The sequence below is a fragment of the Myotis yumanensis genome, unplaced genomic scaffold (genome assembly GCF_028538775.1).
Source record: "Myotis yumanensis isolate MYYU_CA2020_CCGP unplaced genomic scaffold, mMyoYum1.0.hap1 SCAF_8, whole genome shotgun sequence".
In the NCBI taxonomy this organism is placed as follows: Eukaryota; Metazoa; Chordata; class Mammalia; order Chiroptera; family Vespertilionidae; genus Myotis; species Myotis yumanensis.
In genome coordinates this window covers 8,435,259-8,451,357 of record NW_027223759.1, presented here as the reverse complement: position 1 = coordinate 8,451,357, position 16,099 = coordinate 8,435,259, and the positions used below count along the sequence as shown (strand labels likewise).

Below are 16,099 nucleotides of genomic sequence, written 5' to 3'. Positions count from 1 at the left end.
TGTTCTCTAGGAAATCCAACAGAAGAAATGGAAATTATGCAACTTTTTATAGAGCAATATAAAGAAGAAATACTTTTATAGGAAATGTTCAAAAAACCATGGGGGTTAATGAAAATATGTACAAACCCAAACTGGCAAAGTGGAGAGAAATAATGATCTGAAGTTTTAACAAATCTAATAACATAAAGCACATCAAAACAGACTTCTGTGGATTAAATTTAATATAATTGTACATTCATGCTGTGGCAGCAACTTTCACATTATTTTTATGACTACTTTTCTCAGTTGACTCATGACACAAACACAAAGGCACAATCCAAAAGAATATACTAACATTTAACAATAGTTTTAAACAGATGTGGAAAGAACAAATTTGAAATGTTAAAATACTTGAATATGGATCAACTTGAATATATTTTAATTCAAAAAATATTCTACTTTTCAACACTTTCATTTTGATGTGATGGTAGTCCCAGGTGTCCAGTGACTTATTTTTAATGTCCATTGAACATGTAACAAACATTCACATGACTGGATAGCTAAAGAACCCATATTTTTAAATATCTCAGCTTTTTGTAATGAATCCTGCTGAAAGTCCTACTTTTTCCACTTTAATCATAGAAATGCCTTTCTTTCCCCTCATTAGAGCATTCAGTAACTTAGCTAGTTTACATCAGATACACATGAACTTAACCAAGGATTAGGACACATTAAAGGAAGCCAATTATGGTGCTTTAAGGTAATAAAATGCTGGAATCAGGCTGACTCATTTCCTTGTTATAAATTTTTGGTCTCAAAAGAAACAGCAGGTATTTAAAGAAATTGAAGCAATATAAAACTATTTTGTCCTTAAAAAACAAAAAACCACCTTGATACCATTTTGTAATTTATAGAATTAAAGAATGTTATTTTTACACATTTGGTAAGAATCCTTTCTGATAAATAAGTCCCTGAATATTTGGAATGTGTTTATAATCATTAAAATACAATTCTGGGGGAAAAACAAAAAATATTAACATTTTCACTATATTGTTTTATAAATTAAGATATTAAGCTTCAGTCTTTTTTTTCCAGTCTGAAAGCAGTGTTACTTCCCTGCTTTATTTCATTCCCTGAAATGCTAATTATAAATAAAGTGACCACTCACCTTTTATTTTAATCACAGCTATGTTTTAATGTTGGTTGTTATTAATTAGATCTTGGTTTCTCAAAATGTATTTATCTAGGTCAAGAGAAACAGGAAGAAGGAAACCTCACCCAAATTATGTAGCAGTGTTAAGCAAATTCACTTTTTGAGCCAAAATTAAACTGTGTCTTCAAACTTTCCCTTGTAACTTTTCTTATAGCAATATAATTTTTGCATTCTGGCCAAAGAGAGCTGCTTTCTTTTGGCAGGTAAAATCATGCTTCTGGAGAAACACTAACTTAGATCCACAGAACCCATCCCCTTGTCAACCGAACACCAACAAATAGTGTTATATATTTATTTTACCTAAGTTGATCTCTCTCAAAAGACTAATGTGAAAAAAATTTCAATCTGTAACATATTTTTACCCAATATACAGAATTATGTTCATTTTAAAACAATTTTCCCCAAAGAACTAGTTTGCAGCCAAGATTTAAAAAACTCCAAAATGTTTTAGCCAAAAGTTGTCAATTAAAAATTTAGCCACAATGCCTAAGTGTAATGTTTTTAAAAACCAAACTTTATACTACTGCACATTCTTGGTTATTTGGAAACAAATATATTTTGAGTCAAGAAAAAACAGTTGGCGGCACACTGAAGAATGATTCCATGAATTTACAAAACAAAAAGGCAGGGTAGTTACTCCAAAATGATGGAAAATATCCATGTACTTTGGCTTTGTTTGAAGAGAAATGGAGTGTTTCTACTCAAAAGTGTTCAGTGCCAAAATCGCCAGCTACTGTTAAAATGCCACCAAAATCAGTTTTAAACATTGCCCAGAAAACAAACTATTTCCAACAATAACAATTTTAATTACCTTTTATAAGGACTATATTGTAACTTTCATCATTAAAGGTTTTATATATCTCCTCTTAGGATTATCACAAACCATCTTTTAAATTTCAAACTAATTCTGATCCAGTTCAAATTAAAAACTTCACATTCAGAGGCAAGAAATACTATTGCACATTATACGCCTATTTTAGGAATGTATGTTCCCTCCCTAAAAATGGATGTATTATCTATGAATTACATCTCATTATCTTAATTTCTAAAACTCAAAGTGCTTTTTCTCTTCCACTGAGCAAGTATTACATTAATATTCTTGTAGTCTCAAAATACTTCATGAACCCTGAAGTGATTCTCTATGGAAGGAGCTTCCTTTACGAAATGAATTTGGCTAGTCACCTGCATACCAAAATCTCCAAGTATCTGAACAAATTTCTTGTGCTCCTTTCCAATCCAAGATCTCATTGGATCACGTACTTGGTAAGGTGTTACATGGGTGTGAACAATAATCCCTGTTTGTGCAAATTCTTTCAAGACTTCTGGGTAAGTAATCCAAGTATTACTTCCTCCAGAATGTCCACCATCCAGCCAATACATTGTTCTTATGCTGTTGATAAAAGCTTCTATGTTCTTGTCTTTCTTAGCTTCTTTCAATTCAAAAAGCAACTGATTCAAAACAACACAACCTTTGCTGAATCCAATCAAAGTAAAAGAAGCACCATTTAATGATGGTGGATAAAAACTCAGGGCAGACTCATCAAAGTTTTCACAGGGGTTCTCTTTTTCTCCCTGGCAACCATTAGTATGAGAAGAACTGGATCTACAATTAGATGCTTTGGAATCCTTATTCAAGTCTTTCACATTCTTCTTTGATAGCAAACTGTTCCGACATAAGTTAAAAGCATTAACTAATAATGTATAAAGGTGCTTAAAAGCTCCAAAGTCAGTACTGTGTTCTGGAGCACCAAACATATTACTTTTCACAAAATTGTCATAGCAGCTGAATTTGTGCAAATGCATTCGGGAACATTTTATCACCCAGATGTAACTATTGGGGAATCGGTGGGCTAAAATGGTGGCGACATTTTCTAGACTCCAGTTTTCCCACTGATAATTCTCAGGATGGTGAGTCATAATTTCATGATAATTCTGAAAAGTAAGAAAGATGAAACAAGCATTAAATACACATTTATACAAAACTGTTTCCACAAAATAGTTCCCTATTTTTATTGTAGAGGAAGTTGAGATGTTATGACCTATGGTTAATATACTATAAATGAAATCTATAAATCTGTCACTTTCTGGTCATAAAATTTTGAACAAATTACTTCCTCAGTTTAAGCCTCAAATCCCTAAGACAAGTTTATAAGACATAATAGCTAAATAGCAGGGTAGGAGTTTAAATAATAATAAACTCCAGAAGGATTATAGATATCTTTAGTAAATTTTATTTCATATACATACAATCTATTATTCATAACACATTAACTGAAAATAAAAATTTGGTTTATTAAACAGTTTTTGACCACAGAATTTAAAAATATTTTCCTATTAAAGCTACTATCCTGAACCCCTTCCCATATGGATTACTCTAGCAACCTGAATGCTATGTTTGATTTCAATTTTTGTTTTATAAAGCTGCAATGAACATTGTAGAAAAATCTTTTTAAAGATCTGTGATTACATCCTTAAAAATAAATTCCTAGCTATAAAAAAACTAGATCAAAGAATATTCATAATTTAAGGTTTGTTTAGATTACAATACTATTTTCCAGAGCTTACCTTTCCTTTTATCTTTGTTAAATTTCATAGGCACAGGAATGATATTCTAGTTTGGGTTTATTGGAAAGTTGAACTTTTTGTTCATATTTATTAGGCATCTGGATTTCTACTTCTGCAAGTTTGTATCTTTTGCCCTTTTAAAATTGGATCTTGTTTCTTTATAAGCATTCAATATGTATTAATAACTGTTTAGGTTCTAGGACACGCAGGTAAATTTTGTTTTCCTCTTAATTTTCATTCGTAATTGTTGTTTTTAAAGGGAAATTCATTCAAATGTATTCATTTATTCTATAAAATATATTGGATAGCTAATGATTGGGTATGGGTCGGAACAGACCCCTGTCCATATGGAGCTCCCATTCTAAGTACTGAGATACACAACACACAACTCAGTAAGTAGAGCAACATTGCCCAACAAAAATGTAATATGAGCTACACAAAATTTTCTCGTAACTACATTAAAAAGTTAACAGGGGAAAATTATTTTTAATAATACATTTCAGCATGATATAGCCAAAATATAACTGTTTCAACATGTAATTCATATAAAAAACTGATATTATTACATTTTTCTTACTAAGTCTTTGCAGTCCAGTGTGTATTTTATACACTTACAGCACATCTCAATTTGGATGCTAAATTTTCATTGGAAATACTTAATCTGAATTTAGATTTCATAAAATTTACAGGTGAAAAAGTAGATTCACATACCCAGTTGTTCAAATATACTTAAATATTTTCCAGGAACTGACTTGAGTATCAGTTTTTAGATTTAAAGTTAAATGCAATTAAAAATCAATTTCCTTGATTAGACAACATTTCAAGCAGTCAACAGACACAAGTGGTTAGTGGCTGGCTTGACAGCACAAAACATTAGATGGGCCCAGCAGGTGTGGCTCCGTGATTGAGCACTGTCCCATGCCCCAAGAGGTGGCCGGTTCAATTCCCAGACAGGGCATATGCCTGGGTTGCAGGCTGGATCCCCAGTGCAGTGGGGGGCTTGCAGGAGGCAGCTGATCGATGTTTCTTTCTCATCGATGTTTCTATCTCTCCCTCTCCTTTCCTCTCTCTCTCAAAGTAATCAATAAAAACATTTAAAACAAAACAAAAATTAGTGATAAGTGCAAAGGAGTATAATAAACGAAGCAGGTAAAAAGGAATATAAGGTTTTCGAGAGAGTGGAAGATTATTTTTTAAAAAACTGATTATTATTATCCATATATATAAAAGCCTAATGTGCAAAGTGTCCCCTCATGAATTTGATGGACTGGGAGTTTGATTGCTCACTATGTCATGTGCTGACCACCGGGGGGGGGGGGGGGCGGCACCGCACGGAACGAAGGAAGGCCCCGGCTGGCAGCGGCTAGGAACCCTACCTGTGCATGAATTTTGTGCGCTGAACCTCTAGTTTTTTAATAAGGTGATAGTTGAGAAGGACCTGAAGTGGTGGAAGACAGATAAAAACCAAAATGAATAACTAATATGTTTGATTATTAAACAAGATGGTCAGAAAAGGCTTCATTGTAAAGGCAACTTTTGAGCAAAGACTTGAAACAGGTGAGGTAATAAATCCTACAAATATCTGCATGAAGACTGTTCCTCCAAGGCAGTACCTTCAGAGCTTTGGAGGTGAAGTTGCCTACCATGAGCAATTTGAAGAAGGCTGGTGTGGCTGGAGCCGAGAACACGAGAAAAAGGAGATAGGCAGAAAAGCAACAAGGTGGAAAAGGTGAAGATAGTGAGGGTCTGAGGCCCTCTGGCTTTTACTCTGAGTGAGATGGGAAACTATCGGAGTTTTGGGCAGACAGGTGTGTCATGATTTGGCTTACATTTTTCAATGATTATTCTGATCACTTTTAGATACATGAATGTGAAGTCACTTTGTTGATAGATTAACATAGGAGGTGTGAAAGAGGGGACTAAAGGGTAACTTCAAGATATCTAACTTGAGCAACTAAAAACGAAGTTTTCATTAACTGAGATGACGAAGACAGTAGGAAGAACAGGCTTAGGGGCAAAGATCCAGAGATTTTAGGTTTGTAATAACTATTAATATCCAAAATGAAATTATGCATGCAATTGTTAAGTCTAAAGTTTGCGGTATATGTCCAGGTTATATACACAAATGTTGAAGGTTGTCAAAGTACAGGTAGTATGTAAAGCCACAGGACTGAAAGAGATCACTAAGGGATAAAGGTACACAGAGAAAAAGCCCAAGAACTGAGTACAAGGGTACCCCCATGATTACAGAGGTCATCAGCAAGATGAGAAGACACTGTAATTCATTATGTATTCACATTTAATTCTCATTGATATCCTATAAATTATTATTCCTATTTTATGGTTGAGGTAGCTGCAATTGGTCAGAGATTTAATAGTTAAAAATTGCAGAATCAGGGTTCAAATCTAGAAAATCTGGCCTAAAGTCTTTTGATGCTTTATCCTCTATTTCTTCTCTAAAAGACCTGGATTTTCAGAGCACTTCATAGTCTGAATAAATCAACAGTTTATCCCCGTCCAAAAATCTAATGGAATCTCAGGCTACATAAAAAAAAAAAAAAAGTAAGTAAAATCATGACACACCTGTCTGCTCAAATGGTGTCAAAGCAAAGGAGGTCTTACTCCACCTGCATTTAGCATTTTTTAGACCTCACCTGAAGATTTGTACTATATTCTGGCTGGCACACTTTAAAAACACTTAGTAGGTGTTCAATAAAGGTTATATTATCATCATCATCATTAGAGAAGATGGACCACTACAGCTGGTCCACAATCTGGAGGTCTCTGTTAGCAATGCCATGCTGTGTTCCTAAACTGAGCAATAGAGCATTGATTGATTAAGTTAAACTTCTCTTCAATCTAAATATTAGGTGTTTTTTTTTCATAGTGTTTATTAGCAGTCAACTAGATCAGTTGATTACTTTGAGGACAAGAGAAAAAACCTACAGACACCTTCATCACCCTTTGACTGGGGGCACAAAGTTTGCTACTCTCTCATTTTAAAGCGTCAATTTCAAAAACAATACATTCATACTGTTTCCATGGTATGAGAAACACACCGAGGCATATTCCAGCTTTCCCTGTCCACCCCGACAGCATCCAGTAGAACGCTCTGTGATGACGGGGCCCTTCTGTTTGCCTTACTCACTGTGCAGCGCACACAACCTTTAGCTGCACCCGAGCACCTGAAATGCTGCTGGGGTGACCGCGGAAAGGGGTGCCTGACACCTGTTTAAATGAACTTAAATGGCCACATACAGCTAACGGCTGCCGCATTAGACAACACGGTGCTAGATGAAGGTCTAGGTTTTGACAGCCAGCTTTCCAGGACAACTTATCCACGGTTATCTGCCTGCAGCTATAAAATTAGTAATAAAGATACAATCCCACACAAAAGGAAAGCACAGGGTGTGGGTGAGCGTCAAAATACTGACACGCTTAGCAGGGACCGTCCCTTTCCTCCACCCACCCCCCCACCCCCTTTCATGGTTACTGAGTGGCACACGCTTGACGTTTATTCTTGCTGTTGACTTGTCTGCTTTTTAGTAACGGCCAGCGGCACCCTGGACTGACTGCCGGCTCCCCGGAGGCCGCAGCTCTCCAAGGACACCTTCCCCCGGGGCTGCAAGAGGAGGGGGTCGGGGACTTCGTGGGGTAAATGCAGAGCCACCCCGCGTTCAGGCGGCGGAGGAGCCGGAACCGGCCGCGAGGAGGGAGCCCAGGGGAAGGAAGGGCAGGTGCCAGCGGGCCCGGTTACCTGCACATCCCCGGGGAAGTAGACGACGTGATGCTGGGGCGGCGGCGGCGGCTCCTCCTGCGCCCGGTCCCCCGAGAGATCCCGCCGTTCCGGCCCCTCCGCCGCCAGCAGGAGCAGCTCGTTGCTGCGCTGCGGGTCGGAGCCCGGCACCGCGGACAGCCGCAGGCACCGGGGGCGCCCCTCGGCCGCGGGGCAGCTCCGCGCAGAGCCGCAGCCGCCCAAGTCCATGGTTCCGGCCTGAGAGCGGGAGGCGGCGAGCCCGAGCCCGAGCTGCGGCAGCAGGAGCAGCAGCGGCGGCGGCGACCGCAGGAGCCCGAACCCCCACATGAGTCGCCGCCGCAGGGACGGTTGGCGGGAGGGGCTCCGACGGGCCGCCCAACGGTCTGCAGGGAGCGCCCGGCTAGAGCCGGCGCGGGGGCGATGACGGCGTCCGAGGCTTACGTCTGCGCGCTGCGTGCGTCCGGAAGGCGGGGTGTGCGTGAAATCCGACTCCGGTTCCCGGAGGAGAGGGTGGAGGGGCGTGGCCTGCGGCAGGACGTTTTTGATTGGTGGCTTCTGCCACAGCCGGGAAGTTCGAACGGAAGTCTGGGACAGAGCCGGAGGACCGCAAAGAAAGAATGAGCCCCAGACTGCGCAGGCGCGCGGCAGGTGTGGCGCATGCGCGGCCGCTGTCCGGTGGCGGGAACGGGGTGTTGAGTGCACGCTGGGCGGGTTCCGGAGGCTCGCCTGTCAGGTGAGCGTTTCTGGACCTTTGAGCTTTCAAAGGGACACAGCCCCAAAGGTGTAAGGGGAACAATTCCGCCCTGTAGAGAAATCTGTGCTGAAGCCTCTGTGTGCCCTGGGTAAGGGGGTCTCCCTCTTCTCGCACGCTGGAGTGTTCTTCGCAGATACACGTAGGTTTCTAGGTACCTACGAATTTAGGGTTTGAGATGGAGTCTAATGCATCCCTTATTGGCAGCAGGGAGCAGGGCACATGGATTGGGACAGGAACAATGGGGGCAAGACGTTACTTATTCCACATTGTCTGTCCTGTGCTGTTTTAGGGCTTTCACAGCCAGTTTGCACAGTGGGAAAATCAGGTGCCCACAGCGCCAGGTGTGCGGAGGCCAGGTGTGCAGGGTAAGGCTCGGCTGAGCGCGTGCTGCCGGCAGACGGAAGCGGGACGGTTCTAACCCAGTGGTCCTCAACCTCGGCTGCACATTAGAATCACCTGGGAATCTTGTTAAAATCCTGATTTCTGGGCCTCATCCCCCGGAAATTCTGTTTCTTTGTTATGGGGTGGGGCCACAACATTAGTAACAAAGAAACAGAATTTCCGGAGGATGAGGCCCAGAAATCAGGATTTTAACAAAATTCCCAGGTGATTCTGATGTACAGCCAAGGTTGAGAACCACTGTGCTAAACTCAAGTGCTTGCGAGGCAAGACACTGTGAAGAACCTTGTGGGAGAGAATATTAGGGAGAATTATAAAAGTTGTGGCCAATATTTATTGAGACCTTCTATAGGCCAGGAGTCAAATTAAGCATCTATAGTAATAAAAGCATAACATGCAAATCGACCGAACAGCTGAACAGCGGAACCTTCCGGGTGAAGCCGGGGCTGCGAAGGCCTTCTCTTGCACAAATTTCGTGTATCCGGCCTCTAGTTTCATATATTAACTGTCCTGAGTCTATATATGTGTGCGTTTAAGCGAGTTTTCTTTGCTCCACATATCAAATATTAACAGTAGCTTTGAAGTAAGAGCACAAATGATAAAATGTAATTTAGATATATACTTATATGTGTGTCTGTATATATATACATACATATATATATATCCCACAATCAAAGGCTGTTAAATCGAGTTGTTTACCTACATCTTCAGAAAAAAAAAATCACTTCCGTCGTGGTAAACAGCCTGCTCCCCTATTTATAATGGTCTGGTCCTCTAGCAACTTCAGCGTGAAATTATAGCTAATTTGCCTACAAATGTCAGGTGGTCATAATAATCTGGCCGCCCAGTGTATATATTTAGTGACATCATAGAGGCATAATATGCCATCCTAATATGGTCTAAATTATTGAATTCCAGCTGCCATCATAATAGTGTAACCAAACAGAAATTATTTAATTGATATTACTAAAGTAGATCTGCTTTCTAAAAATGGCTGGTTAAAAAGCAGAGGCTAATTATACAGTAATGGATCCATAACCATATGCAGGCAACCAGCCTTTACTCTATTTTGCACATCCCATACATGTTACTTTCTCTCTTGTTAGTACAGAATTACTGAAACGTAATCCAAAAGCCCAAATATGTACAAGTATTTCAAATGCAGCTTTTGACTTTTGTAGTCTTGTTTTTCGGTTGACCTTTTAACTGAATCTATCACTATTGAATCAGATGGGGAGTTCTTGAATTTTAGAAAGAAAATTAATCTTAGTAAAGATACATACTACAAAGTTATCTCAGTATCTCTAATAATAGTGAGGTCATTAAGAAATACAAATAAAGATTTAAAGGACAGAGTGGAGATACAGACTGAAGTAAGCAGAAGTTTTCCGCCCACTGGCAAGGATTTATGCAACCCTACAGGAGCTGCTTTCAGAGAAATTAACAGCTCTCAATTCATCAGTTGACTTATGGTAAGTCATAGGAATTGTAATTCCTTCTCATAGGTCCTGTTTACAATAGCATCAAAAAAATAAAGTACTTTTGAATAAATTTAATGAGAGAAGTGAAGAACTTGTATACTGAAAGCTACAAAACACTGTTGAATGAAATTAAATAAATTCCTAAATAAATGAAGGACATCTCATATTTGTAGATCAGAAGACTTAATATTGTTAAAATGGCAGCTTTCTCCAAATGGATCTATAGATTCAATGCCATCCCTATCACAATTCCAGTCTGCCCCTTCAGTGTGTCACTTCTGGATGTGTCGATTTGTAATCGGGTATGGTCTGACACTGACCACTGGGTACACTGGCTCTTGGGTCTCCAGGGAGGTGCAAAGTCAGCCACTGCTTGGGGCCACCCAGCAGGAGCTACAGAGAGATCTGCAGATTCCTCCTCTTTGTATTGGGTTTGGAAGTGCCCAGATGAGGTCCAGCTGTGAAGCAAGGCAGGTGCTAGGTCTTGGGCCTTTTTTTGATATGTTTTCGGCTCCCTAACCCAGCTGCAGCTTGTTTGAGATTTTAGTCTGAGCGAGGACAGGCCATTCATATGCAAAAGCTGCTGCCCACAGCTTGGATGGGGTTGTAAATTGGATGAGGCAGGGTCTTAAGGAATCACCAGGACAGAGCAAACAGAAATGGCTGCCAGTCAGCCCTGCAACCAGAGAGGTCCTCTGTCTGGGAGAAAGCCATCCCAGAGTTCCTGCCCTGATGCCAGACAATCCAGTTCCTCCACATATGTGTCTGTGTACCCCAGAGCCTCACCCTGGTTCTGGAGCTCAGAGGAAGCAGAACTTTGTAAGTTCAGTTTATGGTGCTGGCCTTTTAAGAGGAATAGCTGGGTCTCCAGCAGCCTCTATCACTGAGCCCCAGTCTGCACTGGTTTTTACAGTTCATAGTTCTTACTGCCTGTAGGGACTTCTTTTCCCAGCTCTGGGACCCTGGTCTGGGTGTCTGGTGTGGGTCTGGGACCCCTTCCTCCCCCATGGCGGCCTCTGTAGAGTCGATCTCCCTCCCTATTAAAACAGTGGCCCACATGGGTGCCAGACCAGCCAGTTCTGAGCGTCTGCGTCTCCTACCAGCCTCAGTGTGCTCCCTTCCATTCAGCCAGCTTTCCAGCAGTTCTGGATGATGGTTGTTCTGTGTTTTAGTTGTAATTTTGATGTAGTTGTAGGAGGCAGCAAGTACAGGTGTTTACCCTCACTGCCATCTTTCTTGATGCCTCTTTTGCCCATTTTTAAATTGGGATGTTTGTTTCCTTATTGCTGAGTTATAAGCGTTCTATATAGATTTTGGATACCAGTCTTTTACCAGATATGTGTTTTGAAAAGTTTTCTCTCAGTCTGGACAGTCTTTTCATTCTCGTAACAGTGCCCTTCACAAAGCAGAAACTTTTCATTTTAATGAAGTCCAACTTATCAATTTTTTCTTTTGTGAATTATGCCTTGGGTGTTATATTTAAAAGTCATCACTGCCCTGGCCGGTGTGGCTCAGTTGTTGGGCATCATCCTGCGCACTGAGGGGTTGCTGGTTCAACTCCTTGTCAGGGCACATGTTTGTTTTTCAGGCTTGATCCCATTGGGGGATATGCAGGAGGCAGCTGATCAATGTTTCTCTCTAAAAATCAATAAAAATATTTTAAAATCATCATTAAACCTGAGGTCACTTAGATTTTCTCATATGCTCTCCTCTAGGAGTTTTAGAGTTTTGCATTTTATATGTATGCCTATGATAGTGTTTGAGATAATTTTTGTGTAGGGTATAAGATCTGTGTCTAGAGTTATTTATTTTTTTGCATATGGATGTACAGTTGTTCCAGCACCATTTGTTGAAAAGACTAAGATCATTTGACTATATTAGTACGGTTCCATTTTTGGGCTCTCTATTGTGTTGCATTTGTTTTGTCAGTAGCCTTTTAATAATTTCCCCTTATTTGCTTATGCTGATTTAAGTTGAATTTTGCTTGCAACTGAAATATCACTGATTAATTCAAGCAGTTGGTACATGCCAAGCACTGTGCTAATCTCTTTACATAAATTCAGTCACAACAGTCTTTTGATATAAATGAGAAAAATTGGGTTTTCAAGTTTAAATAAAATGTCCAAGATCATATCACTAAGTGACCCAGGTCTATCTGCCTATCTATACTATACTACCTGTCAACTATGGCCTTGCTCATCCTTAATCAAACTATTACAGTTGCTCTAATAGTCCATCTTCTGCCAATAATCGCCTCTAATATATATGTGCTAAGTGTCTCTCCAACTGTCTGACCGGTTGCTATGACATGCACTGACCACCAGGGGGCAGACACTCAATGCAGGAGCTGCCATAATGCACACTGGCCATTTACAAAGAAATGGCACCATGGACCTGGTGCCAAGAAAGCAACACTGGGCTTCCCCCAAGTGGGACACAGGCCCCGCCACCACCCTGGAGCGACAGCCCACCAAATCCCAGCCAACACTGCTGAGACTCCATGGCACAAAATGTGGCCCACAGCCCAGCCCAGCCCAGAAACAGTCACTGTGGGCGCCGGGTAATGACATCATGTAGCGACGCCCGGCTTCCTCTCCCTAGGGACTAGCCTCCTTGCATTTTCTTCAGCCCAGGAACACAACTTGCTTTGTACCCAGGCGCAAACATTTTACACTTTAACCAAATGTCTGTGAAGTGTTTTCCTGTGCCTCATCTCATTTGATCATCACAGAAGTCCTGGAGTAGGTAGATAGGAGACTCAGTTGAATCCTATTTTCTTTTCATTAGCCAGAAAATGGAGATTTATAAAGTTTAGAAACTTGACCTGACTGAAAAGTAGTAAGAAATGGTGGACCTTGAAAATGACTTCAGGTTTTCTCACTGTGCAGAATATAGTCAAACACGGCTGCAGTTAAATATTTTACCCTTTGTTCTCCCTGCATGATCTATAATAATAATCTGCTTCGTGTTGACAATTTACTGCTGTGTTGCTGACAGTTACCTGAAAGAGAAGTTCAGGTGCTTCACTGGCCTGGAAAAAGTTTAGCTAAGTTAGAAATCAGGTCTAATTAAGCAAGTTTATTCTATGTATATAAAAATCTAAGTTGACTCGCGCATGTGCAATACATATAGAGCTCTCGCTGGCGCCAATCGCACGTGTGTGTTTCCATCTGTCATTGTCAATCATGAATTTGGTTGACACTTCTATTATAGAGAAAGGGTGAATAGCAATATTAAAATATTTCTTCTAATTAATTTCCTTTCAATGTGCATGAATCTGTGCACCGGGCCAGTAGTTACACTGTAGTTGTCTTCTAAATTTAATTCTGACTCCTTCTCCACATTTAAAGCCTAACATCTCCATCTTTTTCGCAATACTCTCTTATATCTCAGTGTGACTACTCTGTGATTGTCTATTGCTCCCACCATTTACTATATCAGCATGTGACCCAACCTGTTCCTTATACTTGCTGCATCTCAAGCATTGAATATTTGGGGACAGAGTCATCTCAAAGGTCATCTTCTCCCTCAGCTTTCTCAATTGTGTATCCCCACATCACCCTAAAACTGGAATTGAGATCTTACTTCTTAAAATAACCAAAGCATTTCATTTCACCCTCAATTGTGACACAACTTATGCCTTGCTTTCAATTATGTGAATTTGACTTGTCATTACCACTAGACTGTCACCTTCTTGATATCTTGTATGCTGTGTGGAACCTGGCATTCATTTAAAAAATTATCAAGCACATAATATCTGAACCAAAACATCACTAAATGCTGGAGTGGCAAAGATAAAAGACATAGCCACTGCATTCAAAAAGCTTATAGTCTAGTTGGAGAAGCCAGAGCAGAATGCAATTTCTTTTATGTAATTTAAGTTCTAATATGAATGTACACCCTCTAGTATTATGGGACAGAGCAGAGAGTATGGAGTACTTAATGCAGTTTGAGTTTGGGAAAGAGAGATTTATCAGAGGAAAACACATAGAAGTTATGTCCCCTGAACTGAAAATATATGCAAAAGCCTGAAAGAGCATCACACATTTGGAGGGCAAGTAGTTCAGATTAGCTCTACTACAATATCTGAGTTAAAAAATGGCAAAGGATGAAAGAAACGTAGGGAAGGGGAATATCTTTTTTAAAATATATTTTATTTATTTCAGAGAGTAAGAGAGAGAGAGAGAGATAGAAACATTAATGATGAGAGAGAATCATTGACCGGTTGCCTCCTGCATGCCCCACACTGGGGATCGAGCCCACATCCCGGGCATGTACCCTGACCTGGGAATTAAATTGTGACCTCCTGGTTCGTAGGTTGACTCTCAACCACTGAGGCATGCTGGCCAGGCAGAAGGGGTATATCTTAAAGAAGTTTATGAGTCTTGCAAGGGAGTTTGCATTGTTATCCTGTGGGCATGAAAGTCAAAGGAAATCTTTAAGCAAGGGAAGTCTGACATTGGGATCTCATGCTTAGGTGGGTCACTCTGACCAGCTGGAGCGATCATGAAGTGGAATTAGCTGAGACTAATGACAGGAAGGAAGGCCAGCTAGCAGGATGTTACAGTAGTCTAATAAAATAGTATTAGGGTCTGAACAGCCAAGGAGAAAAGAGAACATATTTGAGAGATATTTAGGAGATAGAATTTATAAGACTTGGTGATGGGGTAAAGTAATTCTTTAAGATCTCATATTCTCTACACTTGGGGATTCATCTGAACAGTAACTTTCCCATGTTAATTTAAAGAGATACTCTTCCCTCTCCCACTGTATAAATTTCTGGTATCTATCTCTTTCCTCTTCATCATTAACAGCCACCTTGCCAGACAGCCCCTACTACCAAAAGGGCTCTCACCACCAGAGCCTCTGCTGCTGCCAGAAGATAAAAGATCCTGCACGCACTGCCCAACTTGGGAGAGATGTACTTCTGAAATAAATATTAGAACTCATATTTTCTTAGAAATAATGTTAAAAGATAAGGATTTTGATACATCATGTCCTTAAGTATGATCTATCCTAGGCCATAAAACTTTGTGGCACTTTGATTACAAGTTCTAAACAACCTGCTCTTTAAAAAAAAAAAACTTGAAAATTAAGTTGACGGCTTCTTACATGTACTCGTGTACCAAGAAGTGGGGATGCCCCAGCAAGAAGGAATATTTTATTGCTGACATTCTCTAGAATTGCTGTCACATGACAATGGTGTTGATGATAGTAATAATAATATGGTGGACATATTTTTAGTCTGTTTCATTTATGTCTTTAAATTTTCCTGTAGCTCGTTACCCATTTCTGCCTGCTCCTAGAGCTGTGCTTCCTCTCTCCCTCCACCCCACTGCTCGGCACACCTCTGCTCACATTCCAACCAGAACTCACAAAATGGAAATTGAGACTCACCTTCTGAGACAAGGAAGAATTCGCAAGGAAAAAAACCGGTTGGATGTGAATCTATGTCCTCCATTTTACCAACAACACGATCTGGGGTCAGAACAATTTATTTGAACCTCAGTTTTTCTATTAAAATAGGGCAAAATCTCTCTTTTGTTGCATGTTAAATAATATTTAAAGTACCTGGCACTTAGCACATACACTCAACAAATACTGATTCTCTCTCGTTGTAAACGTTTTCTTATTTTCTGGCTGCCCAGGATGTGAACATTTTGCAATGTTACTTTAGGGCATTTCCAATTGTAATCTACAGTAAGTGCTGTTTCCCAAGGTGACCTCTGAAAACAAAACCTCCAGACTCACAGCTAGTGCACACAGGTGACCAGGCTGCAACACTCAGCACACCTGCGTGAGATGTAGATGTGGAAGTTACTGGCTTGAGGAAGGAAAGATTCTGCTTGAAAACCAATTTGCTAAGAAAGGCATCTGCCATTTGGGGATGGCAGTGCTTGAAAGGTTAACCTCCTAGTGCAGAAGGGGCCTCGCTGGACATGGAGTGGCAG

The 16,099-nt window shown here is 40.4% G+C and overlaps 1 protein-coding gene across 1 annotated transcript; it reads right to left on the bottom strand.

The window, feature by feature from the left end:
* Window positions 1-203: 203 nt before the first annotated feature.
* On the bottom strand, window positions 204-7,858 carry CUNH2orf69 (chromosome unknown C2orf69 homolog). The gene is made up of 2 exons (XM_070421776.1): window positions 7,515-7,858; window positions 204-3,124 (listed from the first exon to the last, which is right to left on the bottom strand). The coding sequence occupies exons 1-2, from the start codon at window positions 7,839-7,841 to the stop codon at window positions 2,300-2,302; spliced, it is 1,152 nt and encodes a 383-aa protein (XP_070277877.1). The 5' UTR covers window positions 7,842-7,858; the 3' UTR covers window positions 204-2,299.
* Window positions 7,859-16,099: the final 8,241 nt, after the last annotated feature.